The following is a 15692-nucleotide window of genomic DNA, read 5'->3' as shown; positions in this document are numbered from 1 at the left end:
GAGTCGACTCATCAGAGAAAACAAAGTAAAGATGAGACGGCTCATCCCCGGACTGACGCCGTTGACATGAGAGACGCACTAGCGCCGTTAAAAAAAACCAGCCAAATCTGCGATCATAAAGCCACCAACTAGCGTAAAAATTAAAAATCATGACTTATCTGACAAAGAGAAACAAATCACTCCGTCGTCTAGTCACAAGCCTAAAGAAATTGCGACAAGAAAATCCGAGTCTACCGAAATGGAGGTGCAAGTTATTATTGAAAAAGCACCAGACGCAGGTGATATAAAAACTGCAACAATGGAGCCTCCGAAAGCTCAAAGAACAGCTTCGGTGAGAGCATCTACTTCAGCTGGACCCAGCACTACAGTAGAGATAGAATCCAGCTCATCAGCCGCGGAAAGTGCATCGCTTGCTAGTTTAGATTCAATTGCAACGATGTTAACAGCACCAATGAAGCTTTCATCACCTGATGTAAGCCGGCGAACGTCATTGGCATCAGAAAGAGAAGACGATGCCATGTCTGAGGCCTCAGACACTCTTTCGTCGGAAGTTGAGGCCGTTCGCAGGATGGAAAAACGGTGCAAGAAAGGATGGCCGAAAGGAAAGCCTAGGAAGTAATTTGTTGGATTAGAAGTTATGGAAAATGTAAAAGTTTTGAACATTTTTGATTCATGAGATTGTGAATCTTGAACCTTTTTTTTTTTTTTTGAAGTGGGATGGGGCTAATTACCAAAGTAGTCGATGCCCTTAAAAACCTCATAAAAAAAATACATATTTTAAAAAATAATTATTTTTTTAATTATTATCACTCCATGTTGGAATGGTTGCTTCTCTATCTTTCATCTTGAAGGTTCTGGATTGAATCCCAGCAGGCTTGCCATTTTACAAATACAATGAAATTCAGTAGTCAAAGTCATTTATTTATTTTTATTGGGAACAGGTTAATGCACACTAAGTAACCTGATATTTTTCAGATGCGAGATGCATTTATGAACATGTAAATAATATCAATTCCTACTGGAATCTGGATCTATAAATTTTCTGAATGATTTATTTATGAATGATTGAAACACTATCATTTTGTAATGGAGGGTGCATGAAATTATCAAGATGCTGACATAAATGAGTTTAATATATGCTTCGGTAAATTAATTATTTTTTTATTGCAGGTACTGTTTGGAAAGAAATACAGAAAAAAGCAACAGAAGTATTAGTTGAAGCTGGCGTAGAACCAGAACCACCTATGCAGAGTGATTCTTTGACAGTAAGAGTACCGCCAGAACATTTTGAAAAATTAAACTTACATTTAGCAGATGTTGCACAAGTGATAATTCCAGATAACCATTAACAGAACTAAGGCAAAAATGAAACTATATATTTCAATAAATTTTCTTTGTATAGCTTTGTAAATTTAATTACTTCACCACTAGATTGAATAATAGTTTTTCACTGTAACTTTTATTAGACCTAGATACAATATATGGATTTAGAAATTTTAGTTTACGGATGAACAAGACCAAAATTACTGGGCTTATAATCTAGTTATGAGGCAATATTAAATAAAAAAAAAAAAAAAAAAAAAACTACAATGTATAAGCACGTAACAAATTTACATCAATTTGAAACTTACAAAGACTTTTTTAATATTATCACAGGTTCAATGGATTATTTATATATATTAATAAAACATTATTGTAATTGCATCTGAATTACATATTACCATATTACTATGTATTTCAGGTACTTTGGCAAAATAGAGAAATATAATTTAGAAAATAAAGTGATTTAAAAAAAATAAAAATAAGTGTGTTGAATCTTTTGATCCACTGTAATTTCATACATGATTTTTTAAAAGGAAAAAGGATTTTACAAATTTCTGAATATTTTTATTAATTTAATCATTTTAATATACATGAATAGTACAAGCTACAGATTTTTAACTGTTGAAGAAATTTAGTAGCCAAAATAACTATTACTAATTATAAAAAAGTACTTGACATTTACTCTTTTAATAAGAATGTAGATGTAAAATTCTCACTTCAAAATGTAGAATGAAGAGTGCTTAAGAGTTTTATTCTTGTCAATATATTTTGGTCCTTGACAGTGGATTACTTATGGTGATAAGTGTAAAGCTGTGTAGCTAAATCATCATAAAATTAAGGTACTATTAATACTTTACTACTACTATTACACACACACACACACACTAATATATATATATATATATATATATATATATATATATATATATATATATATATACTACTCAAAATTATGAGCTTGAAGTTGAAAATGAAGACAGTGTGGTAGAAGAACCCAAAAGGCCTTCCACATCCCATAACTCTGATTTTGATGAAAGAGATGATAAACTGCACAGACTGAGTCAATCAGAATTGAGTGATCTCATTTGAGACCTTGATTTGTTAAAGGAGAAGACAGAGCTTCTAAGGTCAAGACTACAGCAATGGAATCTTCTCCAACGTGACGTCAGGGTCTCACAATACGGACATCATCATAGGAATCTGCTTTCTTTTTTTAAGAAGAAAATGTTGTTTGTTGCGATGTTAATGGCTTGATGAAATGCTTGAATTTGAATCATGATCCAACTGACTGGAGGCTATTCATAGATTCCTCCAACATTAATTTGGAAGCTGTATTACTTCACAACAGCAACCATCTTCCTTCTATTCCTGTTGGTCATTCAGTTCACATGAAGGAGACTCATGGAAACATGGCAATCCTCCTAGACTAAATTAAATATGCTGAACACAAGTGGAAAATTTATGGCGATCTAAAAGTCATCGCTGTATCTTAGGAATGCAACTGGTGTAAACTAAATACTGCTGTTTTTTATGTATGTGGGACATTAAGGATAGGAAATCACATTCAAGCAGACTGGCTTACAAGAAATTTTTACTCTAACGAGAAAAATGTTGTTGCCGAGCCTCTCCTGGACCCAAAAGATGTTCTTCTTCCACCCCTTCATTTAAAGCTAGATTTGATGAAAACCTTTGTCAAAAGTATGAACCGAGAAGGACAGGCCTTTAAATACTTAAGAGAAAAATGTCCTACATTAAGTGATGCACAAGTTAAGGAAGGTATTTTTGTTGGGCCACAAGTTTGAAAACTTGTAAACGATCCTGTTTCACCTAATTTTGAAGGGGAAAAATACGGAAACTTCGGAAGCCTTAAAGGGAGTCATTCATGGATTTTTAGGCAACAAAATAATGAAAACTACAGTCAGTTGGTGAAAGTACTTCTGCCAAAACCATCTACTTGCAAGCAACATGTCCCTTAAAATCCATTTTCTCCACTCACACATGGACTTTTTCCCTCCTAGTTGTGGAGTTGTCAGTGATGAACACAGAGAAAGATTCCATCAGGATATTTCTGTAATGGAACAAAGATATCAGGGGCGTTGGAATGAAGCAATTCTTGCAAATTACTGCTGGTCTGTGTATAAGGATGCTTCAGAACTCACAAGAGGAAACCAAAAGACAATGATCTCATGAAGCCACCACACGATTCTCTTCAGACACAACCAACTGCCAGGTGTTCTTCCATCAATTAAGAACTCATAAAATGTAACTGTCATTAAAAAAATGTCAAATGAACTTTCTATGTTGTTGGATTATGTAATTCAAATGTATCATTTTCTCTTAATCCGTTAAAATGAAATACTTCTATCCATTGTATATCACAGAAACTAAAGCTAATAAAAATTTTTCTTTGTCATATTTGTTTTTCTCAACCCAAAATTAGTAAGATTTGACGCTTGAAGTCAAGGAAACATTCAAAAAAACATTTTTGTTGGGTAGTGTTATTATTGTAAATAGATAATTATTTATTTACAATTTAAAGAATATCCATGAAAAGCTACTGAACTTTGAGACTTCATCTCATGAAATAATCAAATTACTAGCACGCCAGCGTTTCTTCAACTAGATACCTCCAATCTTTTAATTATAGTAAAAATTAGTTTTATGTGCCCACTTTTACTGATAGAGAATGGGTTTTGACAGATAAAATGAAACAATATCTTCATTTAACATGTTAATAGATATAATAAATGCAAATTTATTAGTATTACAGTTGTATTTTTATTTTTGTTTAAATTGAAATTTTTTTAGACCTCTGTAGCTGTGCTTACTATGGAAATAAAGTTAATGAATCTCTCAACATCACTTTGAAAATATAATGAAATCATGCTCACATCTCTTTGCCGAAAATTGTAATAGAATAAACTAACAAATTAGATACTAAATATAATTTTTTTTTTGTCTTCAGTCATTTGACTGGTTTGATGCAGCTCTCCAAGATTCCCTATCTAGTGCTATTCGTTTCATTTCAGTATACCCCCTACATCCTACATCCCTAACAATTTGTTTACATATTCCAAAGGTTGCCTGCCTACAAAATGTTTTCCTTCTACCTGTCCTTCCAATATTAAAGCGACTATTCCAGGATGCCTTAGTATGTGGCCTATAAGTCTGTCTCTTCTTTTAACTATATTTTTCCAAACGCTTCTTTCTTCATCTATTTGCCGCAATACCTCTTCATTTGTCACTTTATCCACCCATCTGATTTTTAACATTCTCCTTTAGCACCGCATTTCAAAAGCTTCTAACCTTTTCTTCTCAGATACTCCGATCGTCCAAGTTTCACTTCCATATAAAGCGACACTCCAAACATACACTTTCAAAAATCTTTTCCTGACTTTTAAATTAATTTTTGATGTAAACAAATTATATTTCTTACTGAAGGCTTGTTTCGCTTGTGCTATTCGGCATTTTATATCGCTCCTGCTTCATCCATCTTTAGTAATTCTACTTCCCAAATAACAAAATTCTTCTACCTCTATAATCTTTTCTCCTCCTATTTTCACATTCATTGGTCCATCTTTGTTATTTCTAATACATTTCATTACTTTTGTTTTGTACTTGTTTATTTGCATGCGATAGTTCTTGCGTAGGACTTCATCTATGCCATTCATTGTTTCTTCTAAATTCTTTTTATTGTTGGCTAGAATTACTATATCATCAGCAAATCGTAGCATCTTTATCTTTTCACCTTGTACTGTTACTCCGAATCTAAATTGTTCTTAATCTAAATTTTATTAATTCTAAATACCAGAGCAAGCAAAGCAATCGGAACCCTATATAATATTGTAAATTATTTAAATACCAGGAAAATATACACACCAGTTTATACTACAAAAAATCAAAGTATGATCTAAGAATATGGAAGATGATAATCAAGGGAGGATCAAGTGGTGTACTGATATCCAGTAAGTATCGAGTTTTGTTACTCTTTCAGCTGTGGTCTTAGTTGAATATTTTACAGCTCAGTCGGGTACATTCATCTGCCACACATTCCTAAGGGTAAGGAATAGTTTTACTCTTATCATCTCTTCTCTCTAAGATCAGGAAAAGTTTTTACTCCTCTAATCTGATTATTATCTGGAAGTAAAGTAATCTGTCACTATCCACATCTGAAGTGCTTAATTCAAAATAGTTTATCAATAATTTTTCGGTTACTATTCCTGGTACAAGCACTCTGATCTCTCAAGGGTTTGTGTGTGTCAATGGTTTTTGAGGCATCAAGTCAGCAATGGGAGGGTAAGGATGGACACAAAACATATGGATTGCTATAATGATACCGTAAGGTGAGTCCAGCACCTTATTTTGTAGGTGGGAAGGGGTTTCAGTGGGTAAGTTCAGAAGGGAGAACCACACCACCATGGGATTCGGGACCACAAAAAATGTCCTTTTTTGAAAAGCCTCTACAAAAAATGAAATATACAGTGTTTCTAAAATGGTGGGGTGGGTATACTTTTTTGGATTCTACTTGTAAAACTAAACAAAAAATATCCTTAGGAAAAATGGCAATTTCTCCTTTGCACTCCCCCTGTCTGTCATTTTGTTACTTTTATATTAAAATTTATATCTCAAGTTCGGATAGATGAATCACATTAATATTTAGTAAGTGTCTTAAAGTTTTAAAATGATCAAAAAATAAGGACTTTATCTTTGCAAATTACAAAATGACGGCCATATTTATTTTTCAATCCATTATATTTCCATAAATATTAGTTTTATAAAAATTTATGTTACTTATTACAATAATAGGCCTTTTACTTTGAAGAAAATGACATTTTATTTTTGGAAATCGGTTAAAAAATAGCCGAGTTATGGCAGAAAATTGTTGTAATTATTTGTCTGTTTTCATGTCCTCCATTTTACGTTTAATTTGATGAAATATGAATTGTTTTTATTTATTGTTAATTCTAATATTATAAATTAGTATCAAATTAAGTATAATTTTCTCACAATAATAGATCTAATAATTATGACACAAATTATGATTAATTATAACGCTGCTTCCACGACTAATGCAATGTCATTGGCATAACCAATGACTGTCACACCAGTAGGAAGGGGAATATGGAACACCCCATCATATGTTATGTTCCAGAGGATTGGCCCAAGAACTGATCCCTGGGGAACTCCCTTATTCCGTTCCAACACTCCATCATGAAGCTCATATATTATCCTTCTTTCTTTTAAATAAGTACAGATAATCCACAGAAGACATTGAGGAACACCAAGTGTCCTCAGTGCACTGACGCAATTAAACATGTTTCATACATCCAAAGTCAAAAGCACACACATCTTGCCTTTGGGTAATCTCCGGTGAGCCGCCATAATATTTTCTGCCATTCCATGCACCATAGACACCGTGTCTATTGCAGATCTGCCCTTTCTGAAACCATACTATTGGTTATTGATTCCACCTCCTTCTTTGACTGCGCAGGAAATTGAAAAGCTTCATGGTATAAAACAAAAGATTTAGTTTGTTAAACAAATTCCACAATAAAAATCCTTTTTCCTGTGTTCAAAACCATTTCTTAAAAAAAAAAAACCAACACTGATAACCGAAAATAATTAACTGTTCACAAAAAAGAAATATAAAATTATATCAGATGATTATAAAACAAAAACAATAGGTAGTACCACCAACCATTTCATCCAAAATTATTGCATTAACTTTTCTAAAAAGTATTTTACTTGGGTTATGTTTTAAAACAAACACTCTGTATAGTATATAGATGCCTAAAAAATAAAGTAAGAGAGAGACAAAACTAAAATTTTATAAGACGATGACAATACTGGTATCAATGTATGAAAGTGAATCCTGGATTCTGGTTAAAAAGAAAGAGACTAGAATCAAAGCAGTAGAGATGCATCCTTTTAAAGGCTGTGAAAGTTTATACAAGATTAGACAGGATAAGAAATTATAAAATTAGGAAAGATCTATGAATAGAATCTTTGAATTGAAGAATTAAAAATTACAAAAAAAGTGGAAATCATGTGAGCAGGATGCCATCAGGGAAAATCCCTGCTGAAGTTATGAAATATAATCCTATTGGGAAGAGAAGTGCATCGATCGACCGAGGAAGCGATTAAGTAATAATCATAGGATTAATTGAGCCTATAAGGACCAAAACAGGCACAGATGCCTGTGCCGTAGAATAAGAAGAAGTAGTCTAGTCTATTAATCATAATCATCATTATCATTAAAATTTGTCTTACCCATTAATTAATTAATTAAAGAGATTGCCAGAAATTTTATATAAAAGAGCTCTGTACTTTTTTTTCATCTTTATCACTTAAAAATCCAATTGTTACTTAACATTCAGAAAACTTTATCACAAAAATTTATAAACTGTATAATTAAACTTTTAGATTAATTAAAATTTAGTTTATTTGTATGGTTCATACTATGAATAATGTTAATCATCAACTGTTAAAAATAACTAATCACTTTTTTTTAAAGTAAAAAATTAAGTATTGGTAATTTAAAAAACTAACAAAACTTCAGTGATTAATCTGCTACATTTCTTATTAATAATAAATTTAAAGATAACACATTAAATCATGATTTCAAAGTAATTACAAATAAATTATTATTGATACAAATGCAGAATAGAATGGGGGAAAGAAATACATTAAAAAAACTTGTATAACAGTTGCTACTGTTTTTGTTATCTGTATAGTTAAAAATTCAGTTGTTGGTTAAAATTATTCAGAAAAACTTATAGCAAAAATTTAGAAATAAATATTTATAAACTAATCTATTACATAAAAAATAACAAACACGTAAGTAATACTTTAATACATTCACCGTATTTTTTAATGCTAGTATAAAAACATAGATACATTAAAGTAACATAAAACTTACATTTTCTATCTTAGATGCATTACTAGTTAATTATCAGATATTTTTAATAATTTATACTTTAAACAAAAATTTAACAGATGTAGAAGCATTAATTTGAATAAATGTTCTTAACATCATGACAAAATGTAACACTGATATTAATTTAACAATTATAAAATAAATTAATAAATTTTACTACCGCAATTTATTCATTCGATATCGTAGCAGAACTTAAAACAACTATTGTCGATACAAATAAATCGATACTGAAATACTATCAATTTAGAATCGTATATATGATTTTTTGTGGCCTTAACAGTTGTTTTTAAGCAATCCATTGAACTGTTGAGATTGTGTATTTTGAATCTAGTGATCTATTATTGCATTAAAAACATTCAGTTGTGATTGTGAATACTTATGTAAATTGAAAATAAATTTGTGATTAAAAATCATGCGGAAGTGTGTGTTTTGTAAAATAAAAGATACGAAATTGGATAATATATCTTTCTTTAAGTAAGTACAACGTAAGATTTGAGGTTATAACAATGCAAGTATTTCAATACTTAGGTAATTATTGTGAATTCATATGGTTGTGTTTCATAAATAATATTGATTACATAAATACAGTAGTCCTAAAACTTTTGTCCAATTCGGTTAAAATTGATATCAACTTTATTGTTATTAATCGGTTGCCAAAAAAAACGTGGTTAAACAATTTAAAAAAAAATTTCAGTTATTAATGAGCTTTATGAAGAAAAATTATATATATATATAATTTTTCAATCATGGTTACCGCTGATACATTAATTAAATTAAAAATTGTAAATCCACCTTACCAGCAAATTAATTTTGACTTTTCGAGTTCTTTCAGTCCTAGACCATTGTCAGGGATTAAAGTGTTATATAAAATAAAGTTAGAAAATTAAAATATTAAGCAGTCATTACTGATTACAGGTTATCAGTATACTGATTGATATCTACAGTGTAATCTGGTGGAATAAAATTAAATTAATGGGAACCATATTGTAGATTGATATTTTATTTGAATTATTATCCCCGTATATCTATATTTAGGGTGAGTTTAAACAAATTAACATCTTCAAAAAATGTTTGCCCATTAATTAGATTTTTATGATTACTCTAAATGTGATATTTTTTAAAATTAGATGTATTATAAGATATGTCTAAAATTTTCACAAAAATATTTGTGTTGTATGCAAGACCATTTTCTAATACATGTTTAGCAATGTTAGAATTTTCTGGTTTATTGTTTTATACTACCCATGTGTTCTTTTGCGCGTGCAGAGAATTTACGATTGGTCATACCAACCAACAAATATATCATGTTACACTCTTCACAACCTAAATTATATACCCCTTGTTTATCAATATTAGCATCATTATTATATATGATATCATGTAATTATTAATATATTTGATTAGTTGTTATGTTAATTCTTTTACATAAATTTTCAATTTCTAGACTTAATGGAGTGTATTCATTTTTTATATATATATTTTTTTCATTTTTATCCAGTAATAATTTTATATTGTTAGTCATATTAATTTTATTATTTATATATATATATAGATATATATATATATATTTATTTGGTCATATATTATATTTAAATTTATAATTAACAAATTTAAACTTTGTGTGAAATAGATTTCCATCAGATGAGAGAGTCCTCCAACTTTGGGTCAGAAATATGGGCTACGACTCAAACTGGAAACCATTAACCAATCATCATCTGTGCTCAAAACATTTTTCGGACGAGTGTATGGATTTTAGAGACCAACTTTTTCGTCTCCGGAAAGGCAGCATACCGACGATATTTAACGGGAATAATCAAATTGTTGATACCGATACAAATTATCGAAAAATACTAGATAAGAACAGTGAAAATCTTAAAGGAACTTCTGATAGAGAAGTAAAACGTAAGTTGATCCAAAGTTTTAATTTATTATTTTCTTTAACATATTATGATTAAATTTGTTTATAATTTACTCACGTAGAAACGTTATTGGCAGCAATTGAGAATATCAGAAAAATCAACAGACAAGTTCTTAAATATAGATATCGACTTGCCATTACACCTTTGGCCGTTTTGATATCATAATCTATAGTCTTTGAACATGAAACAAATAGGTAATTCTTTTAATTCAATTATTTGTATCATTTTGAAGTTAAAATTTGAAATCTATTGAAAGCATTCCAAATATATTGTGAGTACCAAGCTTATAATCTTAGTCATCAGATGATTAGTTTAATCAGTAACAACAATTCAACACATCAAAATTTTGAATAGATATATCCATGTATTTTTATTTCATATATACATTTTTATGAATTTTTATTAACTGTTATTTGTGATAAATATATATATATACACACACTGAGAAAATAAATAACTAATTAAATATATTTTTATATTAATCATTTAAAAATTAAAAGACTTGCATAATCAAAGTAAATTAATTTAAGTTCAAGATAAACCAATAAAGATTTCTTATTTTAAAATTAATATCTGTTAAAAGATTTTATTGTTTAATTCAGAAAGTTTTGTTTTGTGTAAAGTTGCATATTCTCTCCGTGTGTCATTGAAATATAATTGAAGATGTTGTACTAAAAAGCAATTGCTGTAAAAAAATGTCATTATTCTAATGTATTGTTTTAAAGTTTATAATTAATTATCCAGAGAGTGATCATAATTAAACTATTTTTTTTTTCACAGATACTGTAGATGGTATTCACGTTGCCAATCATGACCATTCTTATAGACTAACTCCCCAAAAATTTAAGAATGATTTGATGATTGCAGAGGAAAAAATTCATAGATTAACTGCCAAAAATCACATTTTGACTAGAAAGAATGTTTGCAGTAAGAAGATAAGAGAATGTTCAGAGTAAGAAAAATGTTTAATCATTGTTAAATTTACAATTATTATTGTTAGTTTTCATTATTATCAGTGTTAGACAATTTTTTTTTCATCTATATAAATAAAAACGTAAATGTTTGTTTGTTCAAAATCTTAAATCTCCGAAAGTTCTTCACTAATTGCTTTGAAATTTTGTAACAACGTTGCGTTCGACTATCCGCGTGTATATTTATATACCTACTATTTATAAGATGTCACACCTGTGACAGGTAAAAACATGTTTTTAAAAAAATACAGCACTATGTTGGATGTAAAGCAACACATGCTATACTAATTATTTTATGATTCCATTTCAGTGTTTCCAGTATGTGTGTCCGCTATAGACCAATTTATGTGCGGGGGAAAGGGAAAAATCAGAAAAGGAAAATAGGGAAGAAGGGGTAAATGGGAAAGGGGATGTGGCCAATCTGAAAATGGGAAAAGTAAAATTCGGAAAGGGAAAGGTTCAATTTTGTGAAGTTCCGTAGTGTTGATTTTGTTAATGTTTTATCAAACTTTCAATTGTATTCATTTAATCTATATGTATACTCAAATCAAGCAATAGCAATATAAAAATATGTCATCTAATATAATGTTTCTTAGTTATTGTTAAAATGTAACTATAGCTTGCACGAATGTTTACAGAAGATTTGATTTTTGAGAAAAATTATTGTGATTTTTAAATTTATAATTATAAAATTTTTAATGTTCATATATATGTATATTATTTTTCTGAAGTCAAATCTTTTAATAAAAATTACATTAATTTGATCAACCTAAGTACAAAACAATTAATAAAGAAGGATGATACTTAACTGATTCTACTGCATAAGCAAAAACGCTTTCACGAATTTCCCACATCAGTTACATTACACTTTTTTTTTCAAATTGATCACATAAAATTACATATTATACGTAAATATTATAAAATAACAAATTAATTTTTATTTCTTATAAAGAATAAAGCTTTGTTTAAATTTCATTATTATATTTTTTAAATATGAATTATATAAATTTAAAGTAAACACTTTCTTTTATCGGAACGGAACGCAAATGTGGTGGGAGTATCACAAATTCTCCCTTCGAATCGCAGAGCCTGGACAGTGTCCCTTGCTGCTGTATGATTCTGAAATCGGGCGTGTTTTAAGGGTTTATTTTAATGTCGGTTATAAGTTTTAAGTTTTATTATATTTTATGGACGGATTTGTGATTAGCGTTCCATATCCGTTTTGGACCAGCAGTTCTCAAACCCATTTATGGGTCCGTCCGTGGGAGACTAGGCTTTTAAATCCTGTGCACCCGACGTAATTCCCCTCTATCTTTTATATATTATACATTTAAAATTTTAAAAAAATAAATGTTAAAAATTAAAAAATTATATCAAATTACATCCCTAACATCACAATTATAGTAGCGCAAGCTTACAATGGTTTTATTTAGTTCCCAGCCACTCATTCCGGGGTGCTGGAGTATTCTTCAATATTGAACACTTAGTTATATTCTATACCATAAGGATCCTCCTACCAGTTATGTAGGGATCAGTGAATTTATTACTTACTTAGTAATGCTTTTTTTAAGGTTATATATCTTTATATTGTACTGCGAAGTTTAAAAGCACCCAAATTTCAATTTTATACTCATTTTTAGGCAGTATTTTTTAAATTTATTTATATAAATTCATTAATCTGTACTTAAAATTATTGTGTTAATAATTATTTTAAAAATTCTGATTTTAATAACCATTTTAGTTAATACACTTTTAATTTTTTTTTACATTTGTTGGATATTTTAAACACAAAATTGTAATGCAATATTTTTAGTAAATACATATAATGATTGACATAAGAATTTTAATTAACAGAAGTAATAATACATTTTAAAATTTCTTGTAATCAGAATATAAGGAAATGTGCCAAAAAAAATTTTAAGTCTTTGATGCAGTTCTTAGTGTTTTTCATTTGATGTGTTATAAATGAAAAATTTGTTATTTAAAAATATTAAACACATCATTTTCAGTTACATGAGAATGAATGGTTCTTCCAAATGACCATTTGGAGCTAATTCTGTAGTTCCTTCTTCAGTCGTTGAAGGCACTGTTGTTAACTGCATTGAATGTAAACACAGCAGAATCAGCTTTTTCATTTTCATTTTCTTCAAGCAAAAATTGTACATGTAGTACACAAAAACAAACAAATTTGATAAAAATAGCTTATTGAATGAGCAAACGCAATATAAATTGAATGTATTATTTAAATACATATTAAAGGTTTCTTAACCATTTTAAGATGAGTATCGTTAACAACTTACTGATTTGGGTGTTATTTTCTGCTATTCCTAGCTTTGCCACTCTAACACTGCTAGAAAGGGCAGAAAATAACACTCAATTCAATTGTGATAATCCTAGCGGGAATATAAAAAATATTGTTAATGAATATTTCATTAAAAAGAAGCTGTATAATTATTTCCAAAATGTTTTCTGGAAGAAATTTCTGTTCAATTTGAAACTAATTAATTTATCATTTTAAAAGTGCTATTATAATTTGTCACGATGTTTAATTTATCCAGGTATACATTAATTAGAAGCATGTTTTCTTTTAAAATTATTTAAACCAATAAGTTTTTACAATGTTTCTCTGAACTGTGTAAGATTAAATATAAAATTGCATCACTTTGTAAAATATTATCCAAGAGTGAGCAAAATAGTTCCAAAAGAAAATAGTTTCAAAAAAGTGAGTAGAAATAGTTACAGAAGTTGATTATTTTTGAGTTTTGTTGCAAAAAAAGGTTTCGAATTCAGTTGGTATAGTGATTAGCATTCTGATTACTAGATTAGCTTATTTCAGGATCAATCTCTAGCAAGGATATAGATTTTTACTCATTTAATTTATTTATACATACATTTATTTAATTTATTTGTACATACATGAAAATATGTTTAAAGTATATCAAAGCTCATGTACTAAAGTAAATTAGTGAAAATCGAGCTTTAACATGGACTTCACAGTTATTTATAAAAAAAAATTGTTATATTAAGTACTGCAAACAAACATTCTTTAATCAGTTTAAACTGTACATTTTTAAATAAAAACTAAAAGGCGTATAAATGGGTTAAAAATACTAATATTTCAATGAAATAATGAAGTAAATTAAAATTAAAGTAATAATAAACAATTTTGCATTAATTTTTCTTGGATTTAACCTTGTAAAGTATAAAAATATGATTTGTTTAGAGTTCCTCATTGCTAAAACGTTTAAAATTATTATTTTAAAGTGTTTTCTTTTTACATCATTCTATAGAATGAAAAAAAATTATTTTAATAGCTCTTAATATTTTCTTTAATCTGTTTCAGTCCTGATGGTTCATTATGGCAGCCAACAGATAGTTCAAGAATATGTAGTGAACATTTTGCTGACGGTAGAAAAAGTGATGACGAATTAGATCCTGGATGTACACCATCAATAGTTTCTGCATTAAAAATAACACCAAAAATTAAAGTAGAACACTTTGGAAAAGTTAAAGAAATAAGAAAAGTTTGTTCGATGAAGACATTTAAAAAAAAGTTAACCGATAATGTACAAACACAAGTTAATTATGATTTTGATAGATCTGAATTTATATTTGCTAGTGCACCAGATGAATGGATAAATAAAAATAATAAAATAGTACAGTGTAATATTGGTTATAATATATTTAATTGTAAACCAACTAAAGATCAAAGTTGTGGACCGACTGGTTCATTATTGACAGATGCATTGTTTTGTATTAATTTTAAAAAACAAAAAATACAATAATATATACTATTAACAAGAACTGGTTCATTTTTATTTTTTAACTATTTATAAAACAACTATTGAGTATAAAAAACATATGAAAATACTATAGTGACATAAACTGTATATTTTTTTTAATTCAGATAGGAAGTAACCACTAATTTATGAAACCTACTTGATTGTTATGTCAACCTACTGTGATTGTTAGAACATTCTTTATTATGACCAACTTCGTTTCCTTATCCCATGTTCCCAATTATTGGTTCTTCGAATTCTTAGCTGGGTATACAGGTCTGTCTCTCTTCGGGTAGCTACAGGTACAGGACAATAACAGATGAAGGCACAGTATACTGCTTGGACTTGCACCCTGGGATTTTTGGTTCAGAAGAGGGGAGGGAGCAAGATGAATGCAGAGGCATAGCTTGTCCACACAGGTAGCCGAGAGATGGATCAGTCAATGGAAAGAAAATGGACTTGCAAACAGATCTTGGATTTTTCAGAGATGGCTGTGCCAAAAAACACAGGAGTTCCAATACAAGTTGACCCAGTTACTTACCGATCAAAAGTGTTTTAAGGTATACCTATGTGCACAGATGCTGAGACATTCTGTAGAATATGATTTTTACGAGGAGGAAGGTACTGTTGTGGAACATCTAGTGTCCATGTGAGATTGGTTCTTGCGGCATAGGGAATAATGCAGGAGAGAATTTGTCGTGCTTACCCCAGGAAACATCATTGGAACTAAGCTGCAGACCGAAAAATTGTGGGATGCAGTGAT

The 15692-nt window shown here is 29.4% G+C and overlaps 3 protein-coding genes across 6 annotated transcripts in view; 2 read left to right on the top strand and 1 right to left on the bottom strand.

The window, feature by feature from the left end:
- LOC142334057 (tyrosine decarboxylase-like) overlaps positions 1-1349 on the top strand; it is a 28051-nt gene extending 26702 nt beyond the window's left edge. The window contains exon 7 of the mRNA XM_075381724.1: positions 1171-1349. Coding sequence (XP_075237839.1) covers positions 1171-1349 — 179 coding nt within the window. The remainder of the gene's footprint in view (positions 1-1170) is intronic.
- Positions 1-8417, bottom strand: part of LOC142333843 (uncharacterized) — a 40088-nt gene extending 31671 nt beyond the window's left edge. For all 4 annotated transcript variants that reach the window (XM_075381399.1, XM_075381400.1, XM_075381402.1 and 1 more), the window contains exon 1: positions 8243-8417. The gene's annotated coding sequence lies outside the window, so the exon portion shown is untranslated. The remainder of the gene's footprint in view (positions 1-8242) is intronic.
- A 110-nt stretch (positions 8418-8527) lies between these two features.
- LOC142333842 (uncharacterized) lies at positions 8528-14954 on the top strand. The gene is made up of 4 exons (XM_075381398.1): positions 8528-8734; positions 9891-10162; positions 10960-11131; positions 14494-14954. The coding sequence occupies exons 1-4, from the start codon at positions 8673-8675 to the stop codon at positions 14933-14935; spliced, it is 948 nt and encodes a 315-aa protein (XP_075237513.1). The 5' UTR covers positions 8528-8672; the 3' UTR covers positions 14936-14954.
- Positions 14955-15692: the final 738 nt, after the last annotated feature.

Source organism: Lycorma delicatula, chromosome 13 (assembly GCF_047948215.1).
Source record: "Lycorma delicatula isolate Av1 chromosome 13, ASM4794821v1, whole genome shotgun sequence".
Taxonomy (NCBI): domain Eukaryota; kingdom Metazoa; phylum Arthropoda; class Insecta; order Hemiptera; family Fulgoridae; genus Lycorma; species Lycorma delicatula.
The sequence above is the reverse complement of the archived record's forward strand: the minus strand, read 5'-3'. Positions and strand labels throughout refer to the sequence as shown.